Source organism: Gymnogyps californianus, chromosome 2 (genome assembly GCF_018139145.2).
Source record: "Gymnogyps californianus isolate 813 chromosome 2, ASM1813914v2, whole genome shotgun sequence".
Lineage (NCBI taxonomy): Eukaryota > Metazoa > Chordata > Aves > Accipitriformes > Cathartidae > Gymnogyps > Gymnogyps californianus.
This window is the reverse complement of record NC_059472.1, coordinates 142,916,215-142,933,657: the sequence shown is the minus strand read 5'-3', so window position 1 is coordinate 142,933,657 and position 17,443 is coordinate 142,916,215. Positions and strand designations below refer to the sequence as shown.

Sequence of the window (17,443 nt, the reverse complement as noted above, 5' to 3'; positions counted from 1 at the left end):
CGTAGCTGGCTCACCTGAGTCCATCCCTACCACAGAAATCCTAGGACTATTGGTGCATTGTTTCAGTTCATTATTTTTATCCTGTGTTTGGACTTTAAGAGTCTGGTTCCATGTACTTTAGATATAACTATTTATGAAACTATGCTAAATAGACTCTGTTGAACTTCTTCAGTTTAACGACCACTGTTTGTATAATTTCAGACTTTCTGAATTTTGAAGAAAAACTCAATTCCTTCAGAGTGTCTAAAAATCAGAAGATATTTAATGCTTTTTTAATTATAGGGAAGAAATATATTTTCTGAATCCTATACCAGCATTTTATTTATTTGATGGTTTTATATTTTGCGACACCAATGTGAAGTGAGACTATTGCATAGTTATAAGACACTGGGGTCTCCAATAAAGTAGTTTTACAGAAGGGTGCCCATGAATGGGAGCTTCTAGTCTTCCTGGACATGCTGATGTGGGGAATTCATTAGTTTTACAAAAGAGTCTAACATTGTTTTCCAGTAAAGGTGACCTGTTGCATCTGTTTCCTGCTGCTAAACTGCCCCAAGATTTTTCTAATTCTTTAAGTGAAAACAAAAAAGGAGGAACTAGAAAATTTGTATGTGAAACATTACATGGATTCTGAATTACTGGGTTGTATTTAAATGACTAAGATGTTTAAAGAGATGTATGCACTAATTGAGCAGATGGAACAATTGAGTACAGATTTCCAGTTCTGGTGTCTGTGAATTTTGTATCTGTTAAAACATTTGACATGCTATAATTAACCACTGGATGTCACTCTTGCTTAACTTGCATGTTGGTTGCTGCAGATATGTCATACTACAACTGTTCATTTCTCTATTAGCAGATGTGTTTAATATTATAAATATTCATATCAAACATCTTCAGATAGTGTATTCAGTTTTGAAAAATGATTAGTACCTGGGGAACCATGGCAGGTGTCCATTCAGTAATCCTGAAGAATTGTCATTAATTCTGTCAGAAAACAATAACGGACAAATAAATATTGTTTGGCATTTGCTTTAGAGTTCTACAATTCTTATATGGTCTATCTAATAGTTAAATGAAGCTGAGCTTTCTCCAAGGCAGGTCACAAAGCTTAAGTGCCTGCATTCAATAAAGTATATCTGCACACCCGCAGCTCAGACGTACTGTGTAGGCTCAGCATTTCCCAGAATTGCATAGCTGATGCACTCAGGTAAATCCTTGCTCATTCCAGAACAGGGAAGGCAGTTGCCAAGACAGTTCATGCAGGCTGCTTTCCTGGGGGCAGCTTGAGATTGGGTACTGATGGTTGTTGGAAAGATAAATTGTTCTGGCATCAAAGGCTTATGAACCATCAGTCTTCTTCTAGGGGGCAACAATGGACTTAACTGTGCATGTGCAGTATGCTTACTCTAAAACAGGGTGTGACACGTGGGGAAAATGGCAAATTGAGTCCTGCTTCTGGAACAGTCTGCAACCTGTTCCTAAGAGGCTTTAAGTTGTCCTGTGGAGTCTGAAGGGCACATTACTACAATGAGTGAAGCATTTGGGTATTATAAAATGTGGAAGGGTAATTCTGCAAATTTGTCAATTATACTTACTCGGCAATGAAATTTTACATGGCTGTGAAGAAGTATCTCAGGTCAGATTATAAATCCTTTTTGAAAATAAGTGAAATGACTAAACAGTGATTGCCTAGCAGTGAAATTGCTTTTTCCTCCTCTTACACTTTCCTTCCCTCCTTATTTTTCTAGTAGACCAGATGAAGAAGAAGAACGGCTAGCTAGAAAGAGAGAGGAACGAAGACTACAGTCTCTTCAGAGGTAAGTCTTGACAGCTTGATATATATAGCTATACACTTCCTGGTGATACAGGAGTATTCTGCCCTTCTAAGACATACACGGAGTACTAAACAAAGAGGCATTGTGGAGTTACGCATTACAATGTCAAGTGTTTACAAAACGAGGCTTATTGTGAGATTTTTCGAACCTGATTAGGAGTCTGTGTTTCTGTAAGTGAACAGAGAGCGGATTTTGAATCATACTTTCTTTTATGGTCTTTATTTTGGAGATTCACAGTGGATTAGCTTCAGTAAGACAAGAAGAGAGTCCTAACCAAACTAATGCTAGGCTTGGAGCTGTCAGGTGTGGGTTTGAAACCCCACAGACTGACAAGGGAATTGATCTTAGGCTTGCCACTTCCTGGTTATGTTCTTTAAATACTTGGCTGCCAAGTAACAGGTGGGCACCTTCACTGCCTTGCTGATGCCTGCTGTTTTCTCCTGAACTCAGATTGATTGTTAATATGAGCAGGAACTGCAGGGAGCAAGGCATACTTCCGGATGAGACCCTTTGTGGAGCTTTTGCGTGAAGACATTGTTTCTCTATTACAAATGTGCATAAGACGACAAAGCAGACAGGCAAACATGCTTGGTTTGCTCAAACATGTTACGTTTCTGATTAGGTGCAAAAGTGGGAGCCAGTAAGGTTCTCTTATAGCTGTACGTAGTGTCGCACATGTCTCTGACTGGCAGGAGCTGGGAGAATTGCTCATTTTAACTCCGTGCAAATCTGTTTTCTGGTTCTGAACTGCCAGGTTATATAAGCAAAGGCGGCAACTGTTTGCCCTGAATCTGACAATGGTTATGGATCTGAAGTAGGCACTGTGATATTAGGAAGCAGAATAGATTCTGTTGTAATGGGTTAAATTGATGTGTCCTTTAGCCTCGTACAAAATTCCTAAACTTGTTGGCAATAGAAAGAATTAGAATAGGATACAATGGGGAGATCTAACAAAGAATTTTTCAGAGCTTGACTTAGTGCAAAGCTTGAATGATTAGTTTTGGTTTTGTGATTTTGGTGTGGTTTTTTTTTAGAGCTATTACATACTGGCAGTTTACGATATCTATTTCAGTTTTCTACTAGCTGTATAATACAGTTTAGTAGCTTTTAAACTTAGCAAATTTAAACTTACCAAATTGTCTTTGTTCTGCACAAATTGTATTTTTAACAGCACAGACTTACTGTTGCAGTAATGTGTATTCTGCATTTGTACTTGTTTAGGAAAGTATAAGCTTAAAAGTAACTTTCTGCAGAGGGAAGATGAGAATTAGGTGTTTCCTAGTGTAGTTGAGCTCAAATTACTGTTTTGAAAAATGTGTATTTTTACGTATAATGATGCCTCTAACTTAACCCTTTAGATTGTGTGTAAAAGCATTCTAGTTCTGATGTAACTGTGAGGTGGTGATGTAAAGAGCATTCTTACTTTTCTTTCAGGCCCAAGGCACAACATTCCTTAGCTCTATGCTATGCCAAATTTGTTTTGCAGAAAGCTATTCACATTTCTGTGGGGTTTTTGAGGTTTTTTATTCTGTTGCGTGAGTTCAGTGAACAGTCTTGGCATGTATCTATAAGATTGCTCGGATCCACAGGATGCAAGGACAGCATGAATCCAGAGATGGGAGAAAAGCAAAGAAAGCATTTATTTGGGGACAGAGTAGGAAGCAGTACTTCCCCTTTCACCATTGCAAGGTAGTGTCAGACTTTATCCAAGAAGAGAATGGATGCAAATTTGTTTTCATAAACATCTTAATTTGTGAGCTGAAAGTGTCATACTTGAACGTGCTTAGAAGGGTAAGAAATAAGTGGCCAGTTTAGGCAGTATGCTCATGCATAGTCGTACCACACAGTTTCTCTGATAAGTGATGTTGAAGACTTGCAATGGATCAGAAAAAAGGGAAATTTTCCACCTGTTTCCCACTTCTAACTAATCGCGGCACAATAGGCAGAGTGCTAGTGTGAAGGTGATGTTTCTCTTGTAATGCTTTTGTTCTCTTCTAAGGAGAAGGGATCCCGTGAAGAACACCAACATTTTTTTTGTATGCCAAAGCCATGTGCCTTGTTGTGGTGAAATGTACGTCCTTAATATTATGCTACATTGTTCAGTTAAATCAACACTTACCTATGTTTATTATAAAACAAAGGCTCATGACCAGGTGCGTAGGGGATGATTGTGTACCATAACCTTTCCACTGTGATTTGTGTATCAGCTTTAAATTCTTGGTACAGTTAATCTGTAGGAAGTCTGATACTTCTGGAGCATAGGGTTTGCTGTGCGCACACAGAGCAAGTGGTATTGCACCAGGCAATTAGCAATGCACAGCTAAGACCAACCCCATTCCTGAATTAAGCCTAGGAACAAGGATTGCTGGGAGCAGACTGCTCTGCCAGAATGATTGCTGCAGCCTTAGAGCAGCAGCCCTCTTTCCTAGCTTGTCTCAGGAGTGTGTCTGTGAAACAGAGAAACTGTTCTAATTGCAGGAGAGAGCTTAGCAGCAGCCCTGGGGTATTTCCCATGTTCTGAACATGCATACCTATTGTGTGTGTGGCTGGGCGTCATGGGAAAACACAAGGAGTAGGCCACTTCCAGCAACCAGAACACCTCACCCTACCCACTGTTTGCTTCCTGTAAGTCCTTGGGAGGATGGATTGCTAGTAGCAGGCTGTAGAACAGATTAATAGTCTCAGCAAGCCATTTTTGACTAGGAAACTGCAGAGGAAAACACTGTATTGTACTGTGTGGTCTTTCCTTTCTACAACCTGCGAAGTTTTCACATAGTTTCTGAAAATAGCTGGATAGATATTCAGATAAATAGCATGGGAGGAAAATAGGCACAGCATTGACCTCGTGTCTGTTTGTTTTTCCTGTCATCTTACGTTTCTTTTTTCTGTGGGATACAGCTACTTCATATACAGCTGTTCAGATCAGTTGGCAATGGAAGGAGAACAGGACTAGCCTGAGCTTCATTTCATGATTCCATTAGTGAATGGTAAAAACAAAGTAAGGCTGCCCAAGTTGCATAGTGTGTGATTTTTTTTTGCAAGCTTCAAGATAATTGCAGCACCTAGTATTTTCTGGCTGTTCAGGTACACAGTAAAAGTCTGCTTTGTAAGTTTAAAATTTGTTTGTGTTAAGTATCCGTAATAAACTGAATTTTAGGAAGTGTCTTTTTGGAATACTTAGATGGCTGTTAGCATGAAGAGCAAGGGTAATGACATTGGCCCTCTGCTGGTCTTCACAAGGATGAAACTAGCTGTCACTTCACTGAGAAGACTGAAAATCACTGATGATATGTAGAGTTTGCACTTATAGTGAGGGGCAGGAGGGGAAGGAAACCTGGAGTTCAGTTTTTGACTAATACTGAAGGAAAACAGGTGTTTTATTGCATAGCTTTAGTCCTTTATTTGACTTCATGTTATCTCTAACATGAAAAATCATTTTTAAACATAGCATCAAGTAGCGAGTCTTTTTCTGTACTCATTTAATTATTTGCAGCTGCAAATACATGGTACATTTATATGTTAGATTTATATAATTTATAAACCAAGATTTATATGTTAGAAGTTTATAAACCAATGAAAAGCAATGAGATCTTGAATGAGATGAACTGCCAAGTATAATTTGGTAGTGTACTGGTAAGGGAGAACAAGGAGGGAAGGCAGGGAAAGGAAGGATTGCAGTTCATTTGTGAAGAACCAAGTATGGAAAATTATCATGTGAATTGTTAGTATTAGGAAAAGTACTTTCTCAGCTTACAGCAGTGGGGACAACTTGCATGAAGAGCCAAGAATTTAGCATACAGAAGATGGAGTAACAGCAGTAGCATTACGAAACAGAACCAACTCAGAAGACTGTAAAGTGACTTCAGTTGATCATAATGTAAGATGTGAATGGTGCAGTAAGCCACCTCTGGGTGGCTGATTCAGTGACTGCCTGTTCAGAATTGCGTCTGATTCTTCTCAGTTGATGTATATCTAAGCCTTATTTACTGTACAAGGATTTAGTCAGGGGTGATATGATATAGTCGTGGCTGCCTGTCAAAGTTTGAATGTTTCACAAATATTAATGGTTTTACGCTTCAAACTTAAACGATGTAAGGATTTTAGATGTTTGGTGGTTTGTTTTGAATAGCCTGGGGAAGTATCCTAAAGTGTTTCTGAGGTTTAAAGCCTTCACAGCCTGATTTCCCCACCCCCCCTTACCCTTCTTATGCAGGTACTTAGTGCTTTCTGTGTTCAGGGCAGATTCACACTGACTGCTGAAGTACCAAGATTTAAGTTGAAACTGCAACAGTGGGTCTCCATTATTTCAGACAGGATATGCAAAACAGTGAAGAACATGCCATTAGTACCACCAGTAAAAAACCTGGTTTGAGGTCATATGATACCACATGGAAACTATATAGAAATAAGGTCTGGCTTTATACAGGAGAAGGCTGCTTTAAGCAGAATCTCTCTGTTCTCTTCCTGAGATCCCTTGCCTCATATAATGTCGTCCTCTTATGCAACACAGAAAGCAGGAATCCTGTGGTCAGGTTACCCTCAGTAGGTAAACTTGACTCCTCTTCTTCCTGTTCTCTTCAACCTCTCAGTCCTGACTTTCTTCCTCTACATGAATTTCACTTCATCACCCTGATTCCCCAGTTCCTCCTCCTCCTGTAGTTTGGCCAGGTTGCTTTGTTTCTGTCATGGTTTAACCCCAGCCGGCAACTAAGCACCACACAGCTGCTTATTCACTCTCCCCACCCAGTGGGATGGGGGAGAGAATCGGAAAAAAAAATAAAACTCATGGGTTGAGATAAAGACAGTTTAATAGGACAGAAAGGAAGGAAAATAATGACAATGATAATAAAAAAATGACAATACTAAAAGAGTTAGAACATACAAAACAAGGGATGCACAATGCAATTGCTCACCACTCACCGACCGATGCCCAGTTAGTTCCGGAGCAGTGATCCGCCCCTCCTGGCCAACTCCCCCCAGTTTATATACTGGGCATGACATCATATGGTATGGAATATTCCTTTGGCCAGTTTGGGTCAGCTGTCCTGGCGGTGTCCCCTCCCAGCTTCTTGTGCCCCTCCAGCCTTCTTGCTGGCTGGGCATGAGAAGCTGAAAGATCCTTGACTTAGTATAAACACTACTTAGCAACAACTAAAACCATCAGTGTGTCATCAACATTATTTTCCTACTAAATCCAAAACATAACACTATAGCAGCTACTAGGAAGAAAATTAACTCTATCCCAGCCAAAACCAGGACAGTTTCCTATGCTGCCTGGGCTTAACAGTGGAAAGGGATATAAGGGAGATAGGTATCTCAGGGAAATAGTAGTGGAAGGTTTTGAGTCAGTCTGTCTTGTTTGGTTTTCTCATCATGCTTTATCTTCATGCTTTCCAGAAGTGCAGTTGCAGGGAAAGGCCAGTTCAACCCTTCAGCTCCGTAGGAAGCATAATAATTGCTTCTGAGGACACACAGGATCTGATTAGCAGTAGGAGTTGTTTGGAGGTGGAATATGCATAGAGTAGATGGGATCTTTGGTGAATTACGCTGTCAGTGCTTAACAGCTTTCTGCTGAATATGTGCAAATTAGAATTGGGCGAAAGTCACAACTTGTCTAACTGGGTTAAATTTTGATAGGGGCAACGAACAGTGTATTTTTTTTTTTGTTAGAGGAACATTGTTTTGCCAAATTCTATGTCCTTTCATCAAAATATATAGATCCTGGATCGTCCTAGTGAAACAGTTGTGTAGGAGCTTTTTTTGTTTGTTTTTAAACTAAGCAAAATAGATGCCTCCTTTGAAATATAGGAAAATTATCTGTGGAACGATGGAACGATTTCCATTTAAACTTCCTTCGGGTTTTTTTTCCCCCTTCACCTTTGTGAAGAAGAAATTGACTCATCAGACACTTGGTTTATGTGAATGGTTAAAGTTTTTGGCAATGTTAGATACAGTGTTGAAAACTGTCTTATGATTAGACAACATAACTAGAGGCATTCAATTTTTATATAGCACAGTATTTTAATTTATTCTCTGCATGGATGCCATGCTGGATTTTAGAAACTAGTTTTCACTTATACTTGCTCTACTGCTTAAACAAAACAGTAATACACCTTTTATCTTTTTAGAATTATTATATTGAATTAGGATTCTGAAGCACGCTGTATTCACAGCTAAATTTTATAATTATGCTCCCTGCTGGAAAGCATTAGGGAATCTTCCAATATTGTGCCTTGCTTCTTAGGTATAGACGAATACCTCAGTGTGTGTATGTGTACATATATGTGGACGCATTACTTGTATATAGAAAAAACAGTATTTTCTTTATGCTTGCAAATATATCTTATTTTGACATTATTGAGTAGTGAGAAGTTATAGGGAATCTTATAGATACATAAAGTGTATATGGAAAGATAAGATATAACTGATAAATGTGATTTTTTTTAAATTTGTAATTGCATACTAATTTTAAAAATGCTATTGTCTCAGATATAATTGCTGTTGTCTCAGATATAATTATCATATTTTGCTTACAGCTCAGAACAGTCTGAATGTTCTTCTGATGCCTTTATTTGTTGCAGGAAACATGAAAGAAAACTGAAGCATGATGAAATACGCAAGAAGTATGGTATGTGGTAATCCTGTTTTGATACTCAGTATCTAAATTGATTCCTTTTTCCTAATTATTATTAAACTTCACAGCAGAAACAAGCTGCTTTATGAGCAGCAGAAGTAATCAAGCCCAGTTTCCTACTGATGCATGTCTTCTGTCACCTGAACACCTGATCTCATCACTATTATGCTCCTGCACTGACTCTCCCACTGGGCAAGAGACAATGTGCTGGATGGTGTGTTTGCTTGGGATGGGCATGTAAATATATTGATTAAAATAAGTAGTTCTTTTTGTCTCTTCCTAAGTGAGAGTATTGATTTGGGGGGTTTTTTTGGTTTGTTTGTTCTTGAATGTGATAAACCAATCTAGTTGAAATTGGCTAGTAGACTCATGGTTATTGAAGGAGGATAGACTGACTAGCAGATAGCAAGCTTTTTAAGCCAAGCTTAAAAAAGAAGGGTGGAGGATGCAGCCTAACGTAGGGATTAAAATTGTTGATTTTTTCTTTGTTTTTAAGTGGAGTTGTGGTCCAGTAGGAGAAGAATTATTGCAAGACTGTAGGACCTGCTGTGTTGTGTAGGAGGCTCTTACTATCTGTTCATAGGGTTAATAGTACTGTGTATTCAGAGACAGATATGCTGAGACTATGCTGCACTTTATATTATGCAAATTGCACTAATGTCAGCTAAGGTGATTCTAGGGGTCTGAACAGTCACTCAAAACTGTTAATTTTCATCCTCTTGTTAAACTGATTGGCAGAGTCTGGGAATGCCTTCATGAATCTGCAGTCTGCCCTTTGGCTGATGCAGAAGTGATACAGACAATCTCTATAGGGAGTTCTCTGCCTGGGGAACATTTGCAAAAGTATGCCCCTTTGCTGGAATGGAGGAAAAAATCACTGTGAAGCTTGAGCTGCAGGAGGAAGAATATTATAGAGACTAGAAGTAATTTTTGTTAAACGTCAGTCATGAACTTCAGTCCTGTGGTATATTATAGGATAACTGACCCTGTATCCCAACCACAATTCAGTTTCAAGAGGTTTGAGTGGTTGACAACAATAGTCCAGATTTAAAAAACAAACAATCCAAACAACAACATAAAGCAACACACACTTTTTGTGTTTGTTTCTCCTTAAAGAGACCTTAGAGTCAATCTCAACAAGTTTGAATCATTGGGATAGATCTGGTGAGGAACTTAAGACAATGGCTGTGTCTCCAAAATAACCTGCAGCGCTCTGTACAGATATATATGTATATATAAAACTTTGCATCTCCTTGAGGCAGTGCAGCTAAAAGGAATGAACAAGGTCCTGAATTCAGTATAGCAGTCAGTGTATCAAAGCAGTGCATTGGGGTTAAGTGATGTTTCAAAAGGCTGTGTTCCAATATATTCTGTTTGTGAAACTAGTTCACTTGTCTCTGGATGGTCCTACGTTTTAGTGAAGACAATTCTCTCTCTTCAGTGCTTAACTTCCAGACCTTTGAAGAATGCTTTGTTGGATCTTGTTGGAGTACTTGAGTTTCCTGAGGAATATAACTGTATAATTCTGTACCTCTGGAATACATACACCAAATTCAACAAATCTTGCTTGTGGCTATATTATGCACACAGTCGTGTGAGAGTTAGCATCATTTCGCCTCCACTTGAAGCATGTTAGTCTATCAATGACTTAATTAGAAACAAGTTCATACATTCATTGCGTTAACAGAAGGCGTACCTTCTTATAAGGAGTCAGGCATATTCATTTCTTCAGTTTTGTTTTGCAATGCAGATTACCTGCAAAAGATCGTAGTTCAACTATAAAACTTAAATTTCAATAGCAAACTTTATATAGAAGTTTATTTTTTGACAGGCTTGCTTTATTGCGTATGCAAAGATGAATTTATATTATCAGATGTATCGATTTGAGGCCTGGATTCTCATAATTAATTTTTGTCCTAAAGAAAAACCTAACTCTTACGTGAATAGTTGGCACATCCTGAAAGGATGTACGTAATTGGGGAAAAGCGAAAGACAAAATATGTATAAATTCTGAAATCCCTAAATATTATTGCTGATGTATATAGTTTATATTATGATACCATGCAGACAAATGATTGTCAAAATAATTCAGTGAGACATAATAGAGTAAGTCTTGCTATAGCCTTGGATCTTCTGTCTTCATTTTTCACTGTCTAGTAAATACATATGTTAGCATATTAACCATAATCTAATAAAAATTGCTGCAAATAATTATGGAGACACTAGATTATTTTACACTCTTACGCACTGCAGAGAGGATTCTCAGTTAAGTAGGCACGGATGAGTGGCAGAATGACAATGACTTTGTTAACCTGACTCTGTAGGTTAAGATGATCATGCCTGAAATTTCAGTATTTCGTTGGCTTTAAGGGAATGCCTTTTCCCATTTCATCCACTAGCTTTCCTTACCCCATTTAAATGGTAATTACACATTTATAATGCATTGCAGGTGTCACTCTAGCCACAGTCCTTTGGGAGCATTGGAAGCAATAGAGAGCTTTAGCAACCAGGAATACACACTTTGAATTGTTTCTTTGTTGCACAATTTGATAGTATTTTTCATTTGCTCACATATATGAATGCAATATGATTACACAAATTATATGTTGACTGTTAGAAAATTTTAAAGTAGAATTCAGAGTACTTTGCAGCTTGTGTAGTATACAAAGGAACTACAATTTAATTGCTGCTGCATTTGCTGCTATTGTACGTTCAGTATAGCATTAGTGAGAAGCTGCTTTATTTATTTATTTCAGGATTTTGCCTGGTATTAGTGGAAGGATTCTTTCTCTTCATTTTTACAAAATTATTGCCTTTCATGATTTTGGGCTTCCACACCACTTGCTTCAGTTCTGCAAAGGTTTTGATCAGCTAATTTCATGATAGGTAATCCTATCGCCTTTATTTTATGTGAGACACTAATTTTTATATTTAGTAGTTTGTCACAGTAAATGTTCCTTCTGTTCGAGATAGATACTTTGTCTTGACCTTCTTTAGTGTTCTGAATGCAAAGCAGGGAAACTTTGTATTGCTGTACACTTAAAGCTATTTAGTTTGTTAAGAACAGAGTTGTTAATCTGGGGGTTAAAAATAAAGAGGAAAAGTGTAATAAGGGGTGAAGACACGCAGCAAACTAGTTTGGTTTTGTTTGCAGCATATACAGTCTTTTGTAAGTATTTCACTTGCTAATTCTATTTTTGGGCAGTGCTGATATGTGATGAGAGTCAGATCTCAATGACTGAGAATCTGCATAGTTAGCATAGTATATAATATAAATGAATATGCTGGAAAGAGGTATTAATTTCTTACAATTGCTTTGTCATTTCATACATATTAGGCCTCATTACTTCATACCAGCTAATGAAAGATACTTGACTACTATACCTTTCAAATTTTTAAGTGTTTCTTAAATACTGCTAAGTAGGTCAAATATTAACCTTAAAATGAAGGTAAATAGAAGTAAGATGTTAGAAGTTCTTGTAAGTGTCCTGTGTGTCAATATTCAAGTTCAGCAGTAACATGTAATGGACTTTATTGCAAACAAGACTCCTGAAGCTACAAACATCTAGCTTCTCTGAACCTGTAAGTGTAAATTACAAGTTGGGTAGTTGCTCTCATGTCAAATGGGAAACAGTCAGGAGAGACAACTCCTGTCTGGTTCAAGGCAGCACATGAGCTTTAGTTGAACCAGACATGCTATCCAATTAGCATAGGCTTGCAGCTCCTCTTTGAGTGTCATGGCTAAGAGCAACTGTGGCAGCTGACAGGAGCTTTCTGTCATGCTCCTTTTTTTGTATGTCTCTCTAGATTGTTTTTGTCCGCTTACTGGAGCCTGATACAACTTCTTCAGTAAGAACTGGTGCAAGTGATGAGCTGCTGTCTCCCTCCTCTCACTTAATGTAATCTTATGGTGTACTTAGAACGCTGAGGATAAAAGAAATTTAAACACTGGATGCAGATTTGAGAGCAAGACTGAGAAGAAGGTCTATCAGGTGTTGTAACCTCTGTGGTTATCCTCATTTGGAAGGAGGGCTTGTCATTTCTCTTGGAGAACCTTCTTTCCTGGGAGATGACTTTCTGAAGTCACGACCAATAATACTCACACTGGATTTGACCCATAGTTCTTAAGGCCTGTTTAGTTCCAGTATTGTACAATAAAATAGATCAGAGAACTTTAAGTTAAACATAATAATGCCTGATTGGTGGTAATTATATCTGTTCATTCCTAAACATAATTCAGTAAAATTAAAGCAAGTACTACTGGGACTGGCATTTGCAATAACAAGTAAAAATGACACATTCACTTGAAATATGAGGACTAGTTATGTAAAATTACTTTTGGCTGAGTGTTTTGGGGCAGGGGCAGATAGAATTATATTTGCTCCTCAGAATGGTATAGGAAAAGTTTATCAGGAGTCTTACATAGTCCTCTGATTAATTTGAAATTGGCACTACTGGATGTAGAACATCGTTTCCATTGGATTTTTAGCTGTTTAAGCTGTAAGAGAACAATGTCTGGTGATTTACTGTGCTACTTTCAGACCTATGAAGTGTCAAGTATGTATGTTGAATGAAGTATAAGAAAGACATAATAAGCACTTGCCAGACTACATAGAGAGAAAAGTATGCAACCTAAGTTAATTTTGTCAGGGAATCTGGTACCACCTCTTGCCACTTTGTGGAAATTTTTTTGAAGTTTGTTGCCTTGATTTCTAAGTAGAACTTAATGAGTGCAGGGAGTTTATGCAATGCCAGTTGTAATAAAAATATCTTAATTTCTAGTACTGTTGCTAATTTTATGTAAATGTGTAGATGTGTTTTGTATTTGGAAGGGGTGAAATACAGAAGTACTGCAAAAATTATTGAAAATTGGACTACTCAGTTGTCTTTCAGGTAACTAAATATATTAGGATCCATAGATCCTAGCTGCCAAAGTATTAACATGTCTGGAGGAAGGGGGGTGTGGGGGGTGTGTGGTCTGGAAATAAAGTAAATGTTTCTTCTCTGTATTTGAATTGGGGTTGTATTAATGCAGGAATGTTACCTGAAGGCACTAAAGGTTGAATGGTAGGCCAAGGATAAGAGCTTTTTTGATTGTGTGTTAGCTTACTTGTCAGCTAGAGTAGACTTAATGGATATTACAACACTTTGTTTAAACGCATTAAGATTAAAATTTGAGAAGTAACTGCTTTCTGAAAGTTTAAAAATACAAAAATTTCAAGATCTCAAAATATTGTCAATAATTCTTGACAATGCTGTCATCTAACCCTATTCTTATTGCACAAATGCTTAAAAGATTTTTTTTTTTAAAGCAATTATGGAAAGGGGTAGTACCTTTGACACAAGGTACTGTTCCAGGTAAATAGATTGTATTTCATGTTACCTGGCTGAAGCTTTATAAACGTGACTGGCTTGCCCCTTCTTTGACAAGTAAGGGCCATTACATATGAGGGGTGGTTTCGATTTTAACTTTTTACAAATACACTGCTTGTAATCTTGTAAATTCAAGTAATTATAGGATTTTTCATACTTATTCCTTAATATTTGCTGTTCCCTATCAGGTAGTTAGTTGCAGTTACTGATACAATAATCAGCACTAAGCAATTGTGCTTCTTGCTTGACATCTTAAAATAACCTGGCAGCTCAAAAGAAGTGCAACAACTGCAACAAGGTAGACAAAAGTACAGCCTTCCTTCAGTGGCATTAGCTTTTGACTTTCAGATAGAACAGTGAATGTTCAATATCTGTGTGCAGGTGTGTGTGGAAAAGAGGTATGGTATGAAAAGGTCTGAGGGGAGTTACAATCTTTCTCTTCCACTATTGTGAATCTGAACATTTGTGAATTGGGGTTGTTTGGCCTAGCCGTCTTCTGTCTCCATGCCCTAGACAAATGAGCTAGAGAAGAATCCAGGCTTGCCAGACATCAGTATAAAAATCTTGGTAGAAAAGATAGCGGTAGTGTTTCTGTTCTTTCTCAACAAAAGGTCAGCCTCTGGACTCATGGGACTCCTTTATTTTCAGTGTGCACTTCTGCCTAGCCCAAATCTGGTGTGAGGTTTAAAGTCTCTTTGAAATAATCGCTGTATGGAACAGCGATTGCTCAACTAACCCCTACAGAAGATGGTGTGCACATCCAGACACTCAACATAATTGGATGGCTTTGCAATGCTTTCTGTGACAGTATTCTGGTTAAGTCATTAAGAATCTTCATGATGGAAACATACTGCAACCTGGATTAAGTGATGCTCTTGTTCCGGTCCCTGGAGGTTTTAGTGCATGTAGAAGTGATCTTCATTTGTTCTTAGAGATTATTGTCCTGTTGCAGAAATGCTGTAAGTGGCTGAACATGACAGATGGTTGTGTATAATCGAAGTAGAACTAAGTCAAAATAGCAGCACCTTACATTTAAAAGGATGATGATCTTATAATAACTTGAACTTATAAACTAGCCAGTCTGAATCTGTTCTTCCTGAGCCATCTCTATGCTTATGCTTAGATTTTTGTAGACGTGACTCTCTCAGAAATACATTTTGTAGGGTATACCTCATAAATGAGAAATGTTTTTTCCGTAAGAATTTTTCATAGAGAAATGTTCTCTCCCTGCTACATCATGAAATAACTATTCATGACTATAGTCAGAGAAATGAGTGCTTAAGAACACTTCCAATTTATTATTATACTTGAGCATTTGCCTAATAGAGCAACTATTACAAGACAAGAATTGCCTTTTGGTTTTGTTATATGGAGTACCTATTACAGTGAGGTCAGTAACTCAAGGTTTTTATGTAATACTGGTAAGAAAATGATAAATACAGTCCTGTTTTGTTTTACAGGTCTTCTCCAGGATTCTGATAATCCATACAGCAGATTTGAGAATGAATAAAGCTGAGCACCTTCCACTAGAGCTGTAACTCCAGAATACAGGAAGATAGTTTGTTTTCATTCGACTTTTGGGCTTTCCCCCCCTCCCCAAAGTTTTTTGTTTGGTTGGTTGGTGTTTTTTTTCCCCCTGGTTGTAAAACTAGGAGTGGATAAAGACTTCATGAAATACATGTTTCTGTCTTCTACCTATATAGAACCAATTTTTTTATAAATGCTTTTGGTTGTTGAAATATTTGCTGATTTTTTTTTTTTTTAATGGTGACATTTAAGTGTGAAATGCTGCCTTTCCTCCTCTTAAAACTGTATTTTATTACTTGATGTAGATGGCTAATAGTCACAATCATGTGTTTGAATTCAGTCTTAACTACCACTTAAACAGTTGTTCCTATGTTCCTAAATAAAGATTTTTCCCTACTGTATCTTTTTTTATAAAAATAAAAGGCAACATGGAAGCACAGCTTCACGCAGCAAAAATAGCTGATGTTGGTATTGATGAGAAAACATACCAGTCACATTCTTATGTACTACCATAACGTGAGAATTGGGTGGAGTTTTTTCCCCTCTGAAAAAGATCTTCAAGAGTGTAATGTCTAAGGGTTGAGAGAGGGGAGCATATTTCTCTTCGAATAATTCAACTCAGTTGTGGCAATGTTAGTATGTACTTTGGATATATCACTGATGTGAAAAAGAAATTACTTCAGTTAGCAAAATTGGAAGAAGGTCACTTTCTTCTGTAAGCTTAATGTATAATTAACCAAAAAAACCACCAAAAAAAAAAAAAGTTGCCAAGGTTCTGCAGTTCACCAGGGTTGGCCCTGGTCAGCAGCTAAGCACCACCCAGCCTGCTTGCTCCCTCCCTCCCTCCAGTGTGATGAGGGAGAGAATGGGAACAGCAAAAGTGAGAAAACTCTTGGGTTGAGATAAAGACAGTTTAGTAAGTGAAGAAAAGGAGGGTAGGGGGAACAAGTCATGCAAAGGCGATTACCACCTCCCCAAAGCAGACCTCTGCCTACCCCCCGCTCAGTTTTTGTTGCTGAGCATGATGCTGTATGGCCTGGAATATCCCTTTGGTCAGTTCTGGCCAGCTGTCCCAACTGTGTCCCCTCCCAGCTTCTTGCCCACCCCGGCCTCCTTGCTGGAGTGGGCAGAGTGGGGAAAAATGAAACCTTGATGCTGTGCAAGCAATGCTCAGCAAAAGCCAAAGCACCGGTGTGTTATCAGCACTGTTCTAGCCACAGATCCAAAGCGAAGCACCATACGGGCTGCTATGAAGAACGTTACCTCCATCCCAGATGGACCCAGTACAGTAAGAAAGCAGTATTTTTTTTTAACCTTTTATTGTTCTTTTAATATTTCCATAATGTGATTTATTTCCCATCTTTCTTTTCATAGAGGTATTTCACTGAGCATTTTTACTAGTTTACCAGTATGATGCAACAAGCAAAGAGCTCTTCTTCCCCTCCCCAAGTCTAATGCAAGTTCCCATTTATTCTGTACACTTTAAATAACCTCCCTTGCTGTACACTATCCATTAAACAAATGCACAGTATTGAAGACGTTCATGTTATTTTTATCAACATTCCTAAAATAAACACTTTAACATCTTTAATTTGGTTCTGTTTAGTTCTGTTGTTCCATACAATTTTAAATTAACTGGGTTTAAAAGAAGCGATCGAGTACGAGTTTGGGAGAAGGGAAAGGATGCATTTTTGCTTTGGTGTTTTTCTGACAGAATAATAAAATCTTAACAGCACATAGGTGTGGTGGGAATGAAATCTTGCCTGTGGGTGATGAGGTGAATTGCCATTCCCTCCAGTGCCAAAGAACCTGCCTCTACTTAGGCTTTAGTAACTAGCAGTTATCACTGATTTTGGTACAGTGTTTACTTCCATTCTTCCACTGTTTTTACCTCTGTAAACAGTTTCTCTGTATACGGTTTCTCAGGAATTTATATAAAAATACCTGTCAGCTATTGTCAAGTCTGAAGTATTATTCAAATGGCTGTCTTCGAAGAGTGATGGTCTGTGATAGGAGTGAGTTGATAGTGTGGAGATAAAACATGCTGATGGTTTTCCCTAGAGATAACTTT

General features: G+C 38.0%; 1 protein-coding gene across 2 annotated transcripts in view; it reads left to right on the top strand.

Annotated features, from left to right (window-relative positions):
* The window catches only part of LOC127012980 (pituitary tumor-transforming gene 1 protein-interacting protein-like), a 33,222-nt gene extending 16,261 nt beyond the window's left edge, over positions 1–16,961 (top strand). Inside the window, exons 5-7 of one of the 2 annotated variants that reach the window (XM_050891482.1) lie at positions 1,755–1,820; positions 8,420–8,466; positions 15,306–16,961. In XM_050891482.1, the coding sequence (XP_050747439.1) occupies positions 1,755–1,820; positions 8,420–8,466; positions 15,306–15,355 (163 nt within the window). In that variant the 3' untranslated portion in view covers positions 15,356–16,961. Of the gene's footprint in view, positions 1–1,751; positions 1,821–8,419; positions 8,467–15,305 lie in introns of both variants that reach the window. The other variant, XM_050891481.1, reaches the window with a different exon arrangement.
* The last annotated feature ends 482 nt before the right edge of the window (positions 16,962–17,443 follow it).